Source organism: Trachypithecus francoisi, unplaced genomic scaffold (assembly GCF_009764315.1).
Source record: "Trachypithecus francoisi isolate TF-2019V2 unplaced genomic scaffold, Tfra_2.0 Lachesis_group1, whole genome shotgun sequence".
Lineage (NCBI taxonomy): Eukaryota > Metazoa > Chordata > Mammalia > Primates > Cercopithecidae > Trachypithecus > Trachypithecus francoisi.
In genome coordinates, this window is record NW_022681454.1 from 77,666,311 (window position 1) to 77,684,245 (window position 17,935).

General features: G+C 37.6%; 3 protein-coding genes and 1 pseudogene across 7 annotated transcripts in view; all 4 read left to right on the plus strand.

Annotated features, from left to right (window-relative positions):
- Nucleotides 1-9,269, plus strand: part of NMU (neuromedin U) — a 37,149-nt gene extending 27,880 nt beyond the window's left edge. For all 4 annotated transcript variants that reach the window (XM_033214631.1, XM_033214633.1, XM_033214632.1 and 1 more), the window contains 3 exons: nt 2,327-2,380; nt 4,052-4,091; nt 9,099-9,269. In XM_033214631.1, coding sequence (XP_033070522.1) covers nt 2,327-2,380; nt 4,052-4,087 — 90 coding nt within the window. In that variant the 3' untranslated portion in view covers nt 4,088-4,091; nt 9,099-9,269. The remainder of the gene's footprint in view (nt 1-2,326; nt 2,381-4,051; nt 4,092-9,098) is intronic.
- LOC117085595 (thymosin beta-4-like) lies at nt 5,261-5,872 on the plus strand. Its single transcript, XM_033214635.1, has one exon. It carries the CDS (start codon nt 5,312-5,314, stop codon nt 5,444-5,446), a length of 135 nt encoding a protein of 44 aa, XP_033070526.1. The 5' UTR covers nt 5,261-5,311; the 3' UTR covers nt 5,447-5,872.
- LOC117085594 lies at nt 7,143-7,716 on the plus strand (annotated as a pseudogene). Its single transcript, XR_004438012.1, has one exon. The product of XR_004438012.1 is annotated as a 60S ribosomal protein L21-like (transcript).
- A 2,913-nt stretch (nt 9,270-12,182) lies between the features above and the next one.
- Nucleotides 12,183-17,935, plus strand: part of PDCL2 (phosducin like 2) — a 36,933-nt gene continuing 31,180 nt past the window's right edge. The window contains exon 1 of the mRNA XM_033215999.1: nt 12,183-12,353. Within this exon, the coding sequence (XP_033071890.1) occupies nt 12,348-12,353 (6 nt within the window). The 5' untranslated portion in view covers nt 12,183-12,347. The remainder of the gene's footprint in view (nt 12,354-17,935) is intronic.

Consider the following 17,935-nt stretch of genomic DNA (forward strand, 5'->3'; position numbering starts at 1 on the left):
TAGTATGACTACATTATTTCAGTGCCGTGACTTACAAAACCAAAGCTAATCACTCAGTATTGTGGCCAGTTTAGTACATTGACTGAATTTTCCACCTTCAGTGATATCATCTATATTTTCAGACAAATGATAAATCTTAAGAGTATTTTGCAGCCAGTCGAGTTTCCTAGAAACCTACGAAAGAAAATAATTTAAAAGATGAATAGAAATGCAATTGCAGGAGAGTGTTCGCTTTGCTGGGCCTAAATCATCTAATTTTAAAATGTATCTTTGATAGTGAAATATTTTGGATTCTTGAAGAAATGAGGTTTTAGATCTTAAAACACTTTTCTTAAATTTTGATTGCTAGACATCTTCCAATTTCATTCCCACATCTTTTTTATATCTCTACCTCCCAAATTATTTTATATACTGCTTGCTTAATGATAAGACTCTAAAAAGATCTGTATGTTTGGGTTTTGCATTTGGAAGTTTTAAATATTTGACACGTTTAAATTTACATTTACATTTTGTCCTGCCTTTTAGTATTTTCTCTTTAATATGATATGCATTTGAATTTTTTTTTTTTTTTTTTTTTGAGATGGGGTTTTTCTCTGTCACCTAGGCTGGAGTGCAGTGACATGATCATGGCTTACTGCAGCCTTGACCTCCTGGGCTCAGGCAATCCTCCCACCTCAGCCTCCTGAGGAGCCTGAGGAATTGGGTCCACAGGTGTATGCCATCACACCTGGCTAAATTTTTAAATTATTTTTAGAGACTAGGTCTCTCTATGTTGCCCAGGCTGGTCTCAAACTCGTGGGCTCAAGTGATCCTCCCACATCAGTCTCCCAAAGTGCTCAGATTACAAGCATTAGCCACTGTGCCCAGCTGAGAACGTTGCTTACATAGGTATATAAGCATATGGTTTATAAGTGTACATTTTTTTTAATTTTGAAAACTGAAAAAAACTTTATTTTTTGCTTTTCATTGGTATATTATAGTTATACATATTTTGGGGGTACATGTGATATTTTGATACATGTATACAGTATATACATTTTTAAATACAGATTTTTAGGCCGGGCGCGGTGGCTCAAGCCTGTAATCCCAGCACTTTGGGAGGCCGAGGCAGGCGGATCACAAGGTCAGGAGATCGAGACCATCCTGGCTAACACGGTGAAACTCCGTCTCTACTAAAAAATACAAAAAACTAGCCGGGCGCGGTGGCAGGGGCCTGTAGTCCCAGCTACTCGGGAGGCTGAGGTAGGAGAATGGCGTGAACCCAGGAGGCAGAGCTTGCAGTGAGCTGAGATCTGGCCAGTGCACTCCAGCTTGGGTAACAGAGTGAGACTCCGTCTCAAAAAAAAATATAAATAAAAATAAATAAATAAATAAATGCAGATTTTTTTCAATATTAAGTAATTTGGGGAGTTATAGTAAAGATGAAAATTAAACACAAATATTGAGGGTTTAAGATACATTTGTTGCAAACTAAGTATTTCATAATTTAAACATATATCAGAGCCATTTCTTAGAATTTAATATGATAGTATTCATATTATAAAATAGTTGAAAAAGGTCTTGGCTGAAAGATTTCATGGTGATAGCCATGCTGATAATGCTTTTATGATATAGACAATTGTTAATGAAAATAGGAAGCTACAAGCCAATTTTATGGAAACCATAAAATGTTAATGTATTTTTTTCATGAAGTTTAAAATGAAATGTTTAAGAAAAAGATATACTTATTATGAATAATTGGGTCGTTCCTATTAATATTTAGAAATTTAAAAATTAACATTCTGCACATATAATTATATTAGGAACATCTGTCCTAAAGCTTCATTGAATAAACATAATTTACCAAATTTGTCCCTTAATTTCAAACTACATTTCTGTGGAAATATTGTATAATATTTTTTAGCTTTGATACAATTCTGTTTTGTATTTTCCCCTGTTCATGTGTTAACACATGCAATATGTGTTTTAAAGAAATTATTTCATTCTAACAAAACGCTGAAAGGAGAATTTAAATATAGTCACTTATGAAGTGTCTGTCATTTCTCTTTCTACTTATTGATGAATTCACCTACAACTGACAAAATTCCTGAAAGGCAAATTGGTCACACTGATAAGGAAATTATTTCTAAATATAAGATTCTGATGATACTACTAGTTGTTGAAAATTTTCAGGTATAATACAAAAATTCTCTATTCAAGTCCCTGATTCCCTCTATGTTTAGTTATGATAGTTGAAAGTAATTCTGACCCTCAATGTACTTTCAAGGAGAATTTGCACTTATTTTTAGTGTTATTTGATTTGTAATGCCCTCATTTTCTCTTCTAGGAAGAATTCCAAAATCCCTTTGCAAGTCAAAGTCGAGGATATTTTTTATTCAGGGTAGGTACCTACTGTATTTTTAAAAAAATCAATCTACATCAAAATTTAAAAACATGTTCACTGTGTATTTAATTAACTTTTACATTTCAATTAAGTTTTAAAGTTTATAGATATTTGGCATCAGGTGTTACAGTCTGACTGACATTCACTTCTGTCACCACTTTATTGCTTCAATACCATAGTATCTCTGATCTCTCCTTTGATCTATTGCTCATGTTTAAACACCTCCAGTAACATTCACCTATTTGACACTTTAATTCCATGACATTTTGTGTATAGAAAATAGGTGTCTTGGCCGGGCGCAGTGGCTCAAGCCTGTAATCCCAGCACTTTGGGAGGCCGAGACGGGCGGATCACGAGGTCAGAAGATCGAGACCATCCTGGCTAACACGGTGAAACCCCGTCTCTACTAAAAAATATAAAAAATTAGCCAGGCGAGGTGGCGGGCGCCTGTAGTCCCAGCTACTCGGGAGGCTGAGGCAGGAGAATGGCGTGAACCCGGGAGGCGGAGCTTGCAGTGAGCTGAGATCCGGCCACAGCACTCTAGCCTGGGCGACAGAGCGAGACTCCGTCTCAAAAAAAAAAAAAAAAAAAAAAAAAAAAAAAAGAAAATAGGTGTCTTAAAGATACACTATTCCTTATGTTCTATGGAATTATTTACAAAATTTTAAACTCAGTAGATTGGAAGAGTTATGACTACTTTCACAAATTCTTAAAATTAAAAGAACCAGTCATAATAAAAGGTATAAGTAGACAGAATTTTGGGATTACATTTCTGATTTTGTTTGTCTACATTGTCTATAAAATGTGGTTTTTTTCTAGGCAGCTACACTTTGCAAAATATTTGCATCCTTCATACATTACCAGAAAGTTTTAATTAATTAGTTCAACAACTATTTATTGAACTTCTACTGGGTGCTGAGCAATGTACCAAGGGGTGGGACTATAAAGACAGATAGGATTCCATTCCTGTGCTTTAGGAGTTTAGATAGGCTCTAAGAGAAAACAGATAAGTAAACAAATATAAAGTACTGTGTGAAATGCACTTGTAATCCAAGGGCTGTGGTTTCCAAAAGAAAAGCATTTAACTCCAGCTGGGGAATGGAAGAGGTACAGAGAAGACTTCATGGGCTGAATCCTGAAGAATCAATGGGAAGTGGTTGATGAAATATTTAGCTAAGAAATTTCAACTTTACACTAAAGGCTAAGGAGGGGGCAAATGTAAGATTTGCCTTTTGGAAAATAATTCTAATAGCAAATTAGAGAATGGATTAAATGAAGGAATTGGACTGATAGCAGGAAGGAGTAAGCAGCTAAACAGCCCTGACTTCAGTAAGTTCATTTTGGTTCATATCAAATTAAAATTGAGAACATTTGTTTTAAAATGTTGGTACCATCAAGGAAATAATTAAGTCAAATTGCATCTAGTTCATGGTGGTCTTTGCAGCATTAGCATCACCTCAGAACTTGTTAGAAATACAAATTTCTCAGGATTCTCAGACTTACTAAATCAGAAATTCTGGCTAAGGAGTCCAGCAGTCTATGTTGTAAAAAGCCCTCTAGATGATTGTGATGCACATTAAACACTCCTCTAAGTCATCAATCTGTTCCTATGACTATTAGCTTCCATCTTTAGTTACACTGATTTATTTCTAATCTATTATTTTTCAGCCACGGAATGGAAGAAGGTCAGCAGCGTTCATTTAAAATGGTATGTGAGAAATAAATAAATAAACAAACAAATAAATAAAATGGTATGCGTTTCACAGTTCAACATAGTTTGACATTTTCTGTTGTTTTCAAACAGTCACAAATTAAATTATGCTAAATATATTTCTATTATTTGATTGCATATGTACATGAATGTCCCATATAAATACCACAATGATAGGAGCTGTAAGGGCTTTATTGTAATGAGAAAATATCAGTATTTTAGGGCCTCATTTGCTTTGCCCATGTCATTTATTCCTCAGACTATGTCACAGTAATAATTATCATAAGTGATTTTGTAGACATTGATCTTGTCATCATTTATTGTGCAAGTAGGATATGTCAAGGAATGAATTCTTATTGCAGTAATCAGTGTCAACTATAATGGGCCAAGATTTACAGACTGAAAGTACTTCTGTCATCTAAATAACCAATACTCAAAGATTCTTTGTAAAAGCTGGTGATTTACCGGTTTCTAGAGAATTTTTTAAAATGTGGAAAGACATGAGAGAATGACCTCTTCTTTTGTGCTGCCAGAATTTCTACCTCAGTGCTGGACATACAGTAGAAATTTAGTAGCTGTTGACTGTTCCCACATGTTTAATAAATATGTTAATCCTAATATTTTATTAGACAATAAATGTTGAAATCAAACCCAAATGCAGATTAATAAATTTGTACCACAGAAATAAAAGTGTATTCTACTAAGCTTTTGTAATCCTAAATCCAGATTTTATGCTGAATGTATTTTTTCAAATATATCATTCATTTTAGACTGGGCAAGTGGCTCATGCCTCTAATCCTATCACTTTGAGAGGCTAGGACATGAGGATCACTTGAGCACAGGATTTTGAGACCTCATCTCTACAAAAACTTAAGAAAAAAATTAGCCAGATGTGGTGGCGCATGCCTGTAGTCCTACCTACTTCAGAGGCTGAGATGGGAGGATAGCTTGAGCCCAGGAGTTTGAGGCTGTGAGCTAAGTCTTTCCTCTGCACTCCAGCCAAGGCAATAAAACAAGAACTTATCTTAAAAAAATAAATAAATAAAATAAAATAAAAACAACAACAAAGCAAACTTCAAGAGGGCAGAAGGAAGTTATAAAAATGAAAGAATAAATTGATGTTAAAAACAGTAAAACAGGACAACTCGGTGGTGGCCACTGCGCAGACCAGACTTCGCTTGATCTCGCGTGCCTAGCTCTGCTTTCCCTCCGCAACCATGTCTGACAAACCCGATATGGCTGAGATCGAGAAATTTGATAAGTCGAAACTGAAGAAGACAGAGACGCAAGAGAAAAATTCACTGCCTTCCAAAGAAACAATTGAACAGGAGAAGCAAGCAGGCAAATCGTAATGAGGCGTGCGCCACCAATATGCACTGTACATTCCACAAGCACTGCCTTCTTATTTTACTTCTTTTAGCTGTTTAACTTTGTAAGATGCAAAGAGGTTAGATCAAGTTTAAATGACTGTACTGCCCCTTTCACATCAAAGTACTACTGACAACCAAGGCTGCGCCTGCCTCTCCCATCTGTCTATCTGGCTGGCAGGGAAGGAAAGAACTTGCATGTTGGTGAAGGAAGAAGTGGGGTGGAAGAAGTGGGGTGGGATGACAGTGAAATCTAGAGTAAAACCAAGCTGGCCCAAGGTGTCCTGCAGGCTGTAATGCAGTTTAATCAGAGTGCCATTTTTTTTTTTTTTTTTTTGCTCAAATGATTTTAATTATTGGAATGCGCAATTTTTTTAATATGCAAATAAAAAGTTTAAAAACTTAAAAAAAGCAATAAAGAAGAAGGACAGTAAACAAAGCAAAAATCTATAGTAATTCTTTGCAAAAATTAAAATAAGTTGGCCTAGTGTAATCAATAAAAAGGGTAAAATCATAAATATAGAAAAGTACAATGAAAAGAGAAATTAAAACAGAAGAAATAAAAATCACAAAAGAGTACTTTGCATATCTCTCCACATATCAGTTTGGAAACCTGGATAAAATAGAGGATTGTCTAATAAAGTAGGTGCTACTAAAATTGACCTCAGGAGAAAGAAAAACACTAAACGGACTAATAGGTATGGGGGAAAACTGGAAAATGTTATCTAGAAATTATACCCTTGGCCAGGCACAGTAGCTCAGGCCTGTAATCCCAGCACTTTGGGAGGCCAAGGTGGGTGGATCACCTTCAAAAATAAAGAAACTGAAGTCAGGAGTTCAAGACCAGCCTGACCAACACGGAGAAATCCCGTCTCTACTAAAAATACAAAATTAGCCAGGTGTGGTGGTGCATGCCTATAATCCCAGCTACTTGGGAGGCTTAGGCAGGAGAATCACTTAAACCCAAGAGGCAGAGGTTGTAGTGAGCCAAGATCACACCATTGCACTCCAATCTGGTCATCAAGAGCAAAAAAAAAAAAAAAAGGAAAAGAAAAAAAAAAGAAACTACTCACTCAAAACTATACTGTCTCAAAAAAAAAAAGAAAAAAAGAAAACTATACCCACAATATATCCTCAAAAAGTGCTAAGCCAATAATTTTGAATTTTTTCAGCTCAGAGAAAGAAGAAAAACTACCAAATATTTTTATGAAGCCAGCGTAATATTAATACCAAAACTTAAAAAATAGTATAAAAAAATCTGTAAGTCAATTGTTTATAAATATTAATGTAAAAATTTTAAAGGAATATTATTAAATAGTATTCATCAGTATACTTAAATAATTTTATGACCCCACTAAGTAAGATTTGTTCCAGCAACTCAAGGATGGTTCAACGTTAAGAAGTGTGTTAAAAGTTTTCACTATTAGAAGAAAAATTATATGATAATCTCAATAGATGCTTTTGGTAAAATTTTACATCAATTTCTTATCTATTAGGAAGAGATTAAGCCTTTCTTGACATGATTTATATAATGGTCTCAAACCAAGTTAGTACAGTAGCTGGCTTGTTAGTGAAACACTTTGGAGCATTTCCATTAATGTCAGGAACAAGATAAAGATACTCTCTAATTTCTTATTTAATGTAGTTCTCAGTGTGTTATCCAATTCAATTAGAAAAGAAAGAAATAAAAGATTCAAATAGCCCTTTCGGCCGGAACCGCCATCTTCCAGTAATTCGCCAAAATGACGAACACAAAGGGAAAGAGGAGAGGCACCCGATATATGTTCTCTAGGCCTTTTAGAAAACATGGAGTTGTTCCTTTGGCCACGTATATGCGAATCTATAAGAAAGGTGATATTGTAGACATCAAGGGAATGGGTACTGTTCAAAAAGGAATGCCCCACAAGTGTTACCATGGCAAAACTGGGAGAGTCTACAACGTTACCCAGCATGCTGTTGGCATTGTTGTAAACAAACAAGTTAAGGGCAAGATTCTTGCCAAGAGAATTAATGTGCGTATTGAGCACATTAAGCACTCTAAGAGCCGAGATAGCTTCCTGAAACGCGTGAAGGAAAATGATCAGAAAAGAAAGAAGCCAAAGAGAAAGGTACCTGGGTTCAGCTGAAGCGCCAGCCTGCTCCACCCAGAGAAGCACACTTTGTGAGGACCAATGGGAAGGAGCCTGAGCTGCTGGAACCTATTCCCTATGAATTCATGGCATAATAGGTGTTAAAAAAATAAAAAGTAAAAGACCTCTGGGCTGAAAAAAAAAAAAAAAGATTCAAATAGTGGAAAAGTGAAGGAAAAATTTAATGTGCTCATGGGATCTAATTAGGAACTTGAATTTGCAAACTGTGTTTGGTATTAACTCCTGCTTCAGAAGAGGTCTGATAAATTATGTTCACATGAGGAATATGAGAAAACATATTCTTAATTTTGTATTTTTTCAAGGAACAAAGAATAGAGAGCTAATGGATATTTTATCTTTTATAATATTATAAATGTAAATTGGCATTAAAAATGTTTTTAAATAGCTTAATACTAAATGGGAAAAAAATAGCTGCATTTGTAACATCGAAGTAAGTATTAGAGTGTCCAGAATGTGAAATGAAATTTAATCTATGATTTGGTGAATTTAGTAAAAAAAAAAAAAAAATCTCCAAAATTGAGAATAATTGCTTTATTCAGATTATTTTCAAGATTAGGGTATACATAAACTAATGTACTCATGATTTCATTTCATTTTGCCAATAGAAAAAAACCGTAATAATCATGTTTTCTTTGTTTTTCTCATCTGATTTTCTAAGGCCTTTCTCTATCCTGATGACCTATATTTATTTAGAAAGTGGTTAAACATAAAATAGAACTATTTAGTTGCAAATATATGAGGAAATAGATATACAAGGAGTAAATGTAGCTTTTGAAATAGCTTATTCATAAATCTTATTGGTATGAATGAGCTTTAGGAAATCACTTTTAAATAGTTAAATACTGTAAACTGTTGGAAGCCACAGACATACAGAATAAGTGTTCCATTAGAGATAGATTAAATGATATATAGTTAAAAATATACAGACAGGCCAGGTACGGTGACTCACGCCTGTAATCCCAGCACTTTGGGATGCCAAAGTGGGCAGATCACTAGAGGTCAGGAGTTCGAGACCAGCCTGACTAACATAGTGAAACTCTGTCTCTACTAATAATACAAAAATTAGCCGGGCGTGGTGGTGCACTTCTGTAATCCCAGCTACTCAGGAGGCCGAGGCAGGAGAATTGCTTAAACCCAGGAGGTGGAGGCTGCAGTGAGCCGAGATCACGCCACTGCACGCCAGCCTGGGCAACAGAGCAAGACTCTGTCTCAAAAAAGAAAAATACACATATATATATATTTCTTCTGTCTGTGTGTGTGTGTGTATATATATATATACACATACACAATACACACACACATATACACACACAATGTATATATATATACATACACAATACACACACATATACACACACACACACAGAAGAACAGCTGGGAAATATTTCAGATGCTAATGTTATTCTATGACAAAATATAGAAAATATATACACATATTCACGTGGTCATTTGCACTTAAATCTAATTCAGTTTTTCTTTTTTTGCAGGATGCCAACTAATTTTCCACAGAGCAACGCTATGTAATACAAAATGTACTAACATTTTGTTTTCTTCTGAAAAAAATCCTTGCTAAATTTACTCTGTTGAAAATCCCTGTGTTGTCAATGTTCTCAGTTGTAACAATGTTGTAAATGTTTAATTTGTTGAAAATTAAAAAAATCTAAAAATATTTTTGCTTATTGTTTTAATGAGAAATACTGTGTAATAAACCTGTAAATAATGATGTTCCTTAGATCCCTGCCGGGTTTGACAGTACTGACACGCCTTTTTTTTTTTTTTTTTTGAGACAGAGTCTTGCTCTGTTACCCAGGTTGGAGTGCAGTGGTGCAATCTTGGCTCACTGCAACCTCTGTCTCCTGGGTTCAAGCGATTCTCCTGCCTCAGTCTCCCGACTAGCTGGGATTACAGACGTGCACCACCATGCCCAGCTAATTTTTTTTTTTTTTTGTATTTTTAGTAGAGACGGGGTTTTGCCATGTTAGCCAAGCTGGTCTCGAACTCTTGACCTCAGGTTATCCACCCGCCTTGGCCTCCCAAAGTGCTGGGATTACAGGCATGAGTCACTGTACCCTGCCCACATGCATTTTTGATGTTTTCATTAAAGGCACTCATAGAGAGTTGAGAGTTGAGTTTTAATGAGCTGTTTTAGTTTATCGTATTTGGATTTTGTCAGTGACAAAACACCAGCTCTCATAAATACCAGAATGCCCAGTAGCTACCAATCTTAGAATGTGAGCACCAACTGAAACCATACTAGTTGGAGGACTGGGCCATAACCCCTCCAATAGTCCAATAATCAAGTTCTGATTTATAAACTGTATAATGGATATCTGATTGCTACAAATATATCAGAGGACTAACTTTTTCCACCAATTCATAGTATTCAGTTTATCCTAAAATAAGTTACTTCACCTCACAACATCTGAAAGGCAAGCAGTCCTGTCTATTAGCAGAAAGAAAATAATCTTATTAATAGAGGATCATGAACACAAATTGGGAACTTTTAACATCAAATCAATGTTTAGTGGGCACAGAATTAACTTCAGATGGAGGTTGAATTTATCTCCTCTCAGGTTCCCTTGATCTTTTTTCTTCTGACCTCTGTCTTAGGTTCCCACCTCCTCCATCAAGAAGGTTGCTGGCTGATTAGAAAGCAGTGGCTCTTACGAGTAGGTAGAATTAGGTCTATACAGATATTCTTCAGAGCAGAGTATCTAACAAACCTTTGTCTTCCTAATGTTGAGCAATTATTATAGCTTAAGTTACACCTTTTGCTAACAAAGTTCCTGAATTTCACTTCTTGTCAGCCTGAGTGAAGAACATAAGAAGAAGCCGAAGAGAAAAACATACATTATTTTTAGAAAAAAAAAATGCCTTGATAAGATGGGGACTTGAGAGCAAGGAGAGCATGCTGCCCTAAAGCCACAAATGCATGGGGCTGCATTAGCTAGTTCTGTGCACAGTACTTCAACTAACCTGGACTTTGGATTGTCAAAACAAGAAAAGAATGTTAATTTAACCAGCAGTTTCCAGGGCCTCTCAGAAATCCAGAGAGATATAGGTAACATTTTTAGGGCTCCGGGGATGAAGAAGAAGAAGAAAGAGGAAGAGGAAGAAGATGAGGAAAATACCAAGACATTATTACAAAAATTGTGATATGTTTTTAATTATTTATATTTAACAAATTCATGTCTCATACGCAAACACAACAGAATATATGGGCTACTAGGAGTATAAGATTTGTATTAAGTACCAGCTGGGCACTACAGATTGGACTGGTCCCATGCTGAACCCAAGTTTAAAGTTATGTCATTAAAAACATTTTTTTTCTTTCCAAGTCCTGTGAGTACATCTCTGGAACTGTGTAAAACAACTTGTGTAAAACACCAAGTGTTTTCCTCAAGTTCCTGGCAGCTCCCAGTAAACATCCTTTCCTTAATTTAAACACAAAGGAACCCCCACCTGTCTAGGTATCCTACCTAAAGCCAGAGCTTTTTTTTTTTTCCCTCAGTTTAGACAGATCTCACTCTGTCACTCAGGCTAGAGTGTAGTGGTGTGAGCTTGGCTCACTGCAACCTCTGCCTCCTGGGTAGCTGGGATTACAGGCACCTGCCACATCCCATTAGTTTTTGTATTTTTAGTAGAGATGGAGTTTCACCTTGTTGGCCAGGCTGGTCTTGAACTCCTGAGCTCAAGTGATCTGCCTGCCTCAGCCTCCCAAAGAGCTGGGTTTGCAGGCGTGTGCCACCGTGCCTGGCCTAAAGCCAGAGCTTCTGTCACTTCAGGCAGTGGATTTTTAAGATGGAGTTGGGGAGCCTACAGTCCCATTTAAGCATCTAATGAAAGCTCTGTTTCTTAATTTCAGAAAAAAAAAAAAATGTACACCTACAACAAAATTATGGGTACATTTGGGGGCTGGGGAGCAAGATATTCCCTAAAATCTATCCAAATATATTGTATGGGCTAAGTGTGGTGGCTCATGCCTGTAATCCCAGCACTTTGGGAGACTGAAGTGGGAGGATCACTTGAGCCCAGGAGTTTGAAACCAGCCTAGGCAACACGTGAGACCCCTGTCTCTACAAAAAAAAAAAATTTTTTTTAATTATCTGGGTATGATGGCATATGCATCTGTGATCTCAGCTACTTGGGACGCTTATACAGGAGGATTGCTTGAGCCTTGGAGGTGGAGGCTGCAGTGAGCAGTGTTTGCACCACTTCACTCCAGCCGGTGCGACAGAGCAAGACCCTGTCTCAAAACAAAAAAATATATATAGTCTATGGATTCCAGGTTAAGAACGCCTCCTCTGAATGGTTCTCCATTCCAGGAGTTTGTTATTTCTCCATGAAGACAGGACTCGGTTTGAAGGGTGCCAGAGGCTCTGAAACAATCTGTTGATTCAGTGGTGTTGATGGAGGGAAAAGTTGACAGGAATGTCCACACCAGCACTACACAGCGAACGGGAAAGGCAGTGCTTGGGATAGATGCTCCAGGCTCTGGGGCGTCAGTACCCACAACCATCCCCTGTGTTAGGCCCCTGTATTGCCTGGCAACCAAGCTGCCTCGGCCGTACAAGCGTAACAAGTCCTTGTTCGCCTCTGCCTCTTCCGGCGGGCGCTCAAAACCGCCCGGCCTGAAGCGGGCGCGCTTCCCGCCTGGAGGAGGCTGCGGGTCTCAGTCCGTGGCGCCTCGCCAGCTACAGGACGACGCGGGCTCGTGAGGGACAGAGCAGCACATCATGCAGGTGAGGGTAGGGACCCGCCGGGCGACCCCGGAACACCCAGTGGGTCTCCAGCTGGGCCCGAAGCCAAGGGACACAAATGGGGAGGGCGGACACAGGAGTTAGGCTCTAACATTTGTTCTTGAAAAGTGCTAAATTTTGCGTGCTTCTCTGTCTAGTTTTGAGAAAAATCCTCTAGGAAAACGCCATTTTTTCAGCCTTTAAGACTTGTGTCTGTCGCTGGAGAAAACGTTAAAAGAGTTGTTGCATATTGTATTTCACACCAGAATCATAGAAATCTTACTGCTGCATACTCTTTTTGACTTAAGAAATAGACCAGCAACATTAGCCCAAGTGTAATTCAATTTGATTGTCCTCCTCCACTACCTTAAAAACTGATAAGAACAGAAAACCTACTAGTTTTTGTACAATAGAAAGCCTTGAAATAAACCCACACATCTTTTCAAAAAAAATTTTAACAAGAGTGCTAAGACCATTAAATGGGCAACAGTTAATTTTTTTTTCAATAAATTGTGCTGGGTAAACTGGATATCCACATGCAAAAGAATGAAGTTGGAACCTTATCTTAGACTTTGTGAATCTGAAATATCTGAAACAGGTTTCAGTTGACTTAGAAAGTTTATTTTGCCAACGTTAAGGATGTACCCATGACACAGTGTTAAGAGGTCCTGATGACATGCGTCCAATGTGGTTGGGGTACAGCCCAATGTGGTGGGGGAGCGCACCACCATGCCCGGCCACTTTTTGTATTTTTAGTAGACACAGGGTTTCAACACGTTGGCCAGGCTAGTCTCGGACTCCTGACCTCAAAAGATCTGCCTGCTTTGGCCTCTCAAAGTGCTGGGATTATAAGCTTGAGTTGGGACCCAACCTATAATCTTGGGATAATGGGACAAAGAGCTGGGACTACAGTGCCTGGCTAACAAAGCTTACTCTTAATACACCCTGCTTTTCCTGGTCTCCTCCCCATAACTTGCTTCCCACATACCGCCCCCCTTTTTTTTTCAGCTAAACATGTTATTTAAGTCTGAATTCTAAGCAACCTGTTTGAGATACACTCATTTTCCCTGGTATCTCCAATGTATCCATGAGGTATACATACTAATAAACAGGTTTTTTCTCTTGTTAATCTGTCTTTTATTACAGGAGTCTGTCCCAGCTAAGAAGTCAGAATGATAGAAAATTATTTGAGGTGGAACCAAAGGGTTTGGTTCATCAAAGGATGGGAGATGAGTAGGAGGGTGAATGGGTGGTAAACACATGTCTAGGAGAATTTAGGGGAGGATATCTTGGTGCTTAGTGGAACAGAGGAGAAAATGAAAAGGAGTAAACCCCGTCGAAAAACATTTCGGCCCAAGACAGCTCTCATATGGATTTGTAACCTGAGTCATATTGTTGGGTAGTCCAGTAACCTTAAACTGTGAATTCGTTATATATTATAGTGCCCTCAAATACCTGGAGGAAAAAATATATAAATCCTCTATAGAGGAAGATGTGTTTAGTTTAGGCTTTAAGGAATTCCCATCAATAAGTTTTCGAGGACAGAAAGCAGAAATCAGTCAAAGGTAACCAAGCACACAAGGAAATAAGCCACTGTGAGACCATGAACCAAGAAAAACAGATTTACAGAGATTTTTAGATAACAGAATGAACAGAAATAGGTTATAAAACAACCATACTGGCCGGGCACAGTGGCTCATGCCTGTAATCCCAGCACTCTGGGAGGCCGAGGGGGGTGGATCACAAAGTCAGGAGATCGAGACCATCCTGGCTAACATGGTGACACCCTGTCTCTACTAAAAAAAAATACAAAAAATTAGCCTGGCATGGTGGCAGGCACCTGTAGTCCCAGCTACTCGGGAGGCTGAGGCAGGAGAATGTCATGAACCCAGGAGGTGGAGCTTGCAGTGAGCCGCCACTGCACTCCAGCCTGGGCGACAGAGCGAGACTCTGTCTCAAAAAACAACAACAACAATAACAACAAAAACAACTGTACTTATAAATACTGAAAACTATAAAACAGACAAGAGTAGAATAGAAAGCCTTGAAATAAACCCACACATCTTTTCAAAAAAATTGTAACAAGAGTGCTAAGACCATTAAATGGGCAACAGTTAATTTTTTTTTTCAATAAATTGTGCTGGGTAAACTGGATATCCACATGCAAAAGAATGAAGTTGGAACCTTATCTTAGACTTTGTGAATCTGAAATATCTGAAACAGGTTTCAGTTGACTTAGAAAGTTTATTTTGCCAACGTTAAGGATGTACCCATGACACAGTGTTAAGAGGTCCTGATGACATGCGTCCAATGTGGTTGGGGTACAGCTTGCATTTATATATGTTAGGGAGATGGGAGACATCATTCTCAATATGTGTAAGATGTACATTGGTTTGGTATAGTAAGGCAGGACAACTTGAAGAGGGGGGTTTCAGGTCAGAAGTAGATAAGAGAGTCCTTGATCCTTTTGAGTCCTTGATTAGCTTTCCACTGAATACACAATTTAGTCTGGCTCAGCGAATCTGCATTTTTACATAAACAATAGAGCAGAGGAAGCAGTCAGATATGCATTTGTCTCAGGTGAGTCTGAGAGGGATGATTTTCAGTTTCAGTCTGTCCTTCGTCCACAAGGAATTTCCTATTGGGCAAATTGTGAGGGAGGTGTGTAGCTTTTTGTCTTTGTAGCTATTTTATTTAGGAATAAAATGAGAGGCAGATTTGCCTGACATAGTTCCCAACTTGACTTTTCCCTTGGCTTAGTGATTTGGGGGTCCTAAGATTTATTTTTCTTTCATAACTGTATACAAAAATTAACTCAAACTACATCAAAGTCCTATAGCTAAAGGTAGAAATCTCTTAAAAGGAAACATAAGATAGTCTCATGACATTGAGTTTGACAGTAATTTCTTGGTTATGACACCAAAAGCACAGGTAACAGAAATAAATAATGTACTTTACCAAATTTAAAGCTTTTTTTTTGCTTCAGAAGACATTATCAAGAGAGTGAAAAGATAAGTAGTGAGGTGCTGTGGCTCAAACCTGTAATCCCAGCACTTTGGGAGGCTGAGGCAGGTGGATCATTGAGGCCAGGAGTTTGAGACAACCTGGCCAACATGGTGAAACCTAATCTCTACTAAAAATACAAAAATTAGCTGGGTGTAGTGGTGGGCATCTGCAATCCTAGCTAGTCAGGAGGCTGAAGTAGGAGAATCGTTTAAACCCTGGAAACGGAATTCGCAGTGAGCCGAGATTGCTCCACTATACTCCATCCTGGGCAATAGACCGAGACTTCATATCAAAAAACAACAACAACAACAAAAAAAGACAACCCACAGAATAGAAAATATTGGCTGATCATATATTTGATGAGAGGATAATATCCAGAAAATATAAAGACTTCCTCAAATTCAACAACAAAAAGACAACCCAATATAAAAATGGGCAAAAGATTTTGCTATAGTTTGTGTCGACTCCAAAATTCAGGTGTTTCCAATGTGATAGTATTAGGAGGTGGGGCCTTTAAGAGGTGATTAGGCCATTCATCTCCTTCCTTGTAAATGGGATTAGATACCCTTATAAAAGGGCTCGCTAGAGAGAGTTTGTCCCTTTTTTTTTTTTTTTTTTTTAACTATCCTGTCTTTTGCCATGTGAGGACACAGTGTTTCTTTCCTATGGAATACACAGTGTTCAAAGTACCATCTTGAAAGACAAGATCAGACCCTCACTGGACAATGAACTTGACAGTGCCATAATCTTAGATTTCCCAGCCTCCAGAACAGTGAAAAATAAATTTCTGTTCTTTATAATTTACCATCTAAGATATTTTGTTATAGAGTACAAAATGGACTCAGTCAAACTTGAATAGACATTTCTTAAAAGAAGATCTATAAATAGCCAATAAGCTCATGAAAAGATGCTTAACATCACTAATCATGAGGGGGATGCAGATCAAAACCACAATCTACTTCACACCCACTAGAATGTTTGATAGAAAAGACTGACAATAACAAAACTGTTGATAAGGATGTAGACAAATTAGAACCCTTTTGCATTGCTGGTAGGAATGTAAAACTGTGCAACTGCTGTGGAAAACTGGTAATTTCCTTCCAAATTAAACAGATAACATATGATCCAGTAATTCTCCTTCCAGGTATATACCCAAAAGAATTGAAAGTAAGGACATAAGGACTTAAACAGATATTTGTATACCCATTTTTACAACAGCTTTATTCCTAACAATGAAAAGTGAAAACTATCCAAATGTCCATTGATGAATGAATAAACAAAATGTGGTATATATGTACAATGGAATATTGTTCAACCCTAAAAAAGAATGGAATTCTGCTACGTGCTACAACGTAGTTGAACCTTGAAAACACGCTAAGCGAAATAAGCTAATCACAAAAGGACAATTATTGTATGGTTCCACTTGCATGAAGTACATAGAATAGTCAAATACATGGTAGAAAGTAGAACATAAAACAATGGTTTCCTGGAGTTTGGAAGAGAAGAGAATGAGGGGCTATCATTTTATGAGTACAGATTTTCTATTATAGAAATGAATAACAGGGGAAATCTTAGAAAATTAACAAACATGTGAAAATTAAACAACATGCTACTGAACAACCAATGGGTCAAAGAAGAAATTAGAAGAGAAATTTTAAAATATATTGAGAAAAACAAAAATGGAACTACAACAAAACCTATGGAAGGCAGCAAAAGCAGATTTAAGAGGGAAATGCATAGCAATAAATGCCAACAACAAAAAAGAACAAACTAAGCTTACAGTTATCAGAAGGATAGAAATAACAAACAGCAGAAATAAATGAAATAAAGACTAGAAAAACAATAGAAAAAATCAACAAAATCTTTGTTTTTTTGAAAATATAAAATCAACAAAACCTTACCAATACTAAGAATAAAGAAGACTCAAATAAAATCAGAAACAAAAGAGGAGACCTTACAGCTGGTACCACAGAAATACAAAGCATTGTAAGACATTAATATGAACAGTTACATGCCAATGGATTGGATAACCTAGAAGAAATGGATAAATCCCTAGACACGTAGAGCCTATCAACAGTGGATCAAGAAGAAATATGGAATCTAAACAGACCAATAACAAATAAGGAGATTGAATAAAAAATAAAGTCTCCCATCAAAGAAAAGTCCAGGACCTGGTGGCTTCCCCAGTAAATTTGACCAAACATTTCAAGGAGAACTAATACCAATCCTTCTTAAACTCTTCCAAAAATAGAAAAGGAATACTTCTAAATGTGTTTTGTTGTTGTTGTTGTTGTTGTCTTTTTTGGTGACAGTGTCTCACTTTGTCTCCCAGGCTGGAGTGCAATGGTGCGATCTTGGCTCACTGCAACCTCCTCCTCCTGGGTTCAAGTGATTCTCTTGCCTCAGTCTCCCGAGTAGCTGGGATTACAGGTGCCTGCCACTGTGCCCAGCTAATTTTTGTATTTTTAGTAGAAACAGGGTTTCACCATGTTGGCCAGGCTGGTCTCGAACTCCTGACTTCAGGTGATCCGCCCGCCTCGGCCTCCTAAAGTGCTGGGATTACAGGCATGAGCCACTGC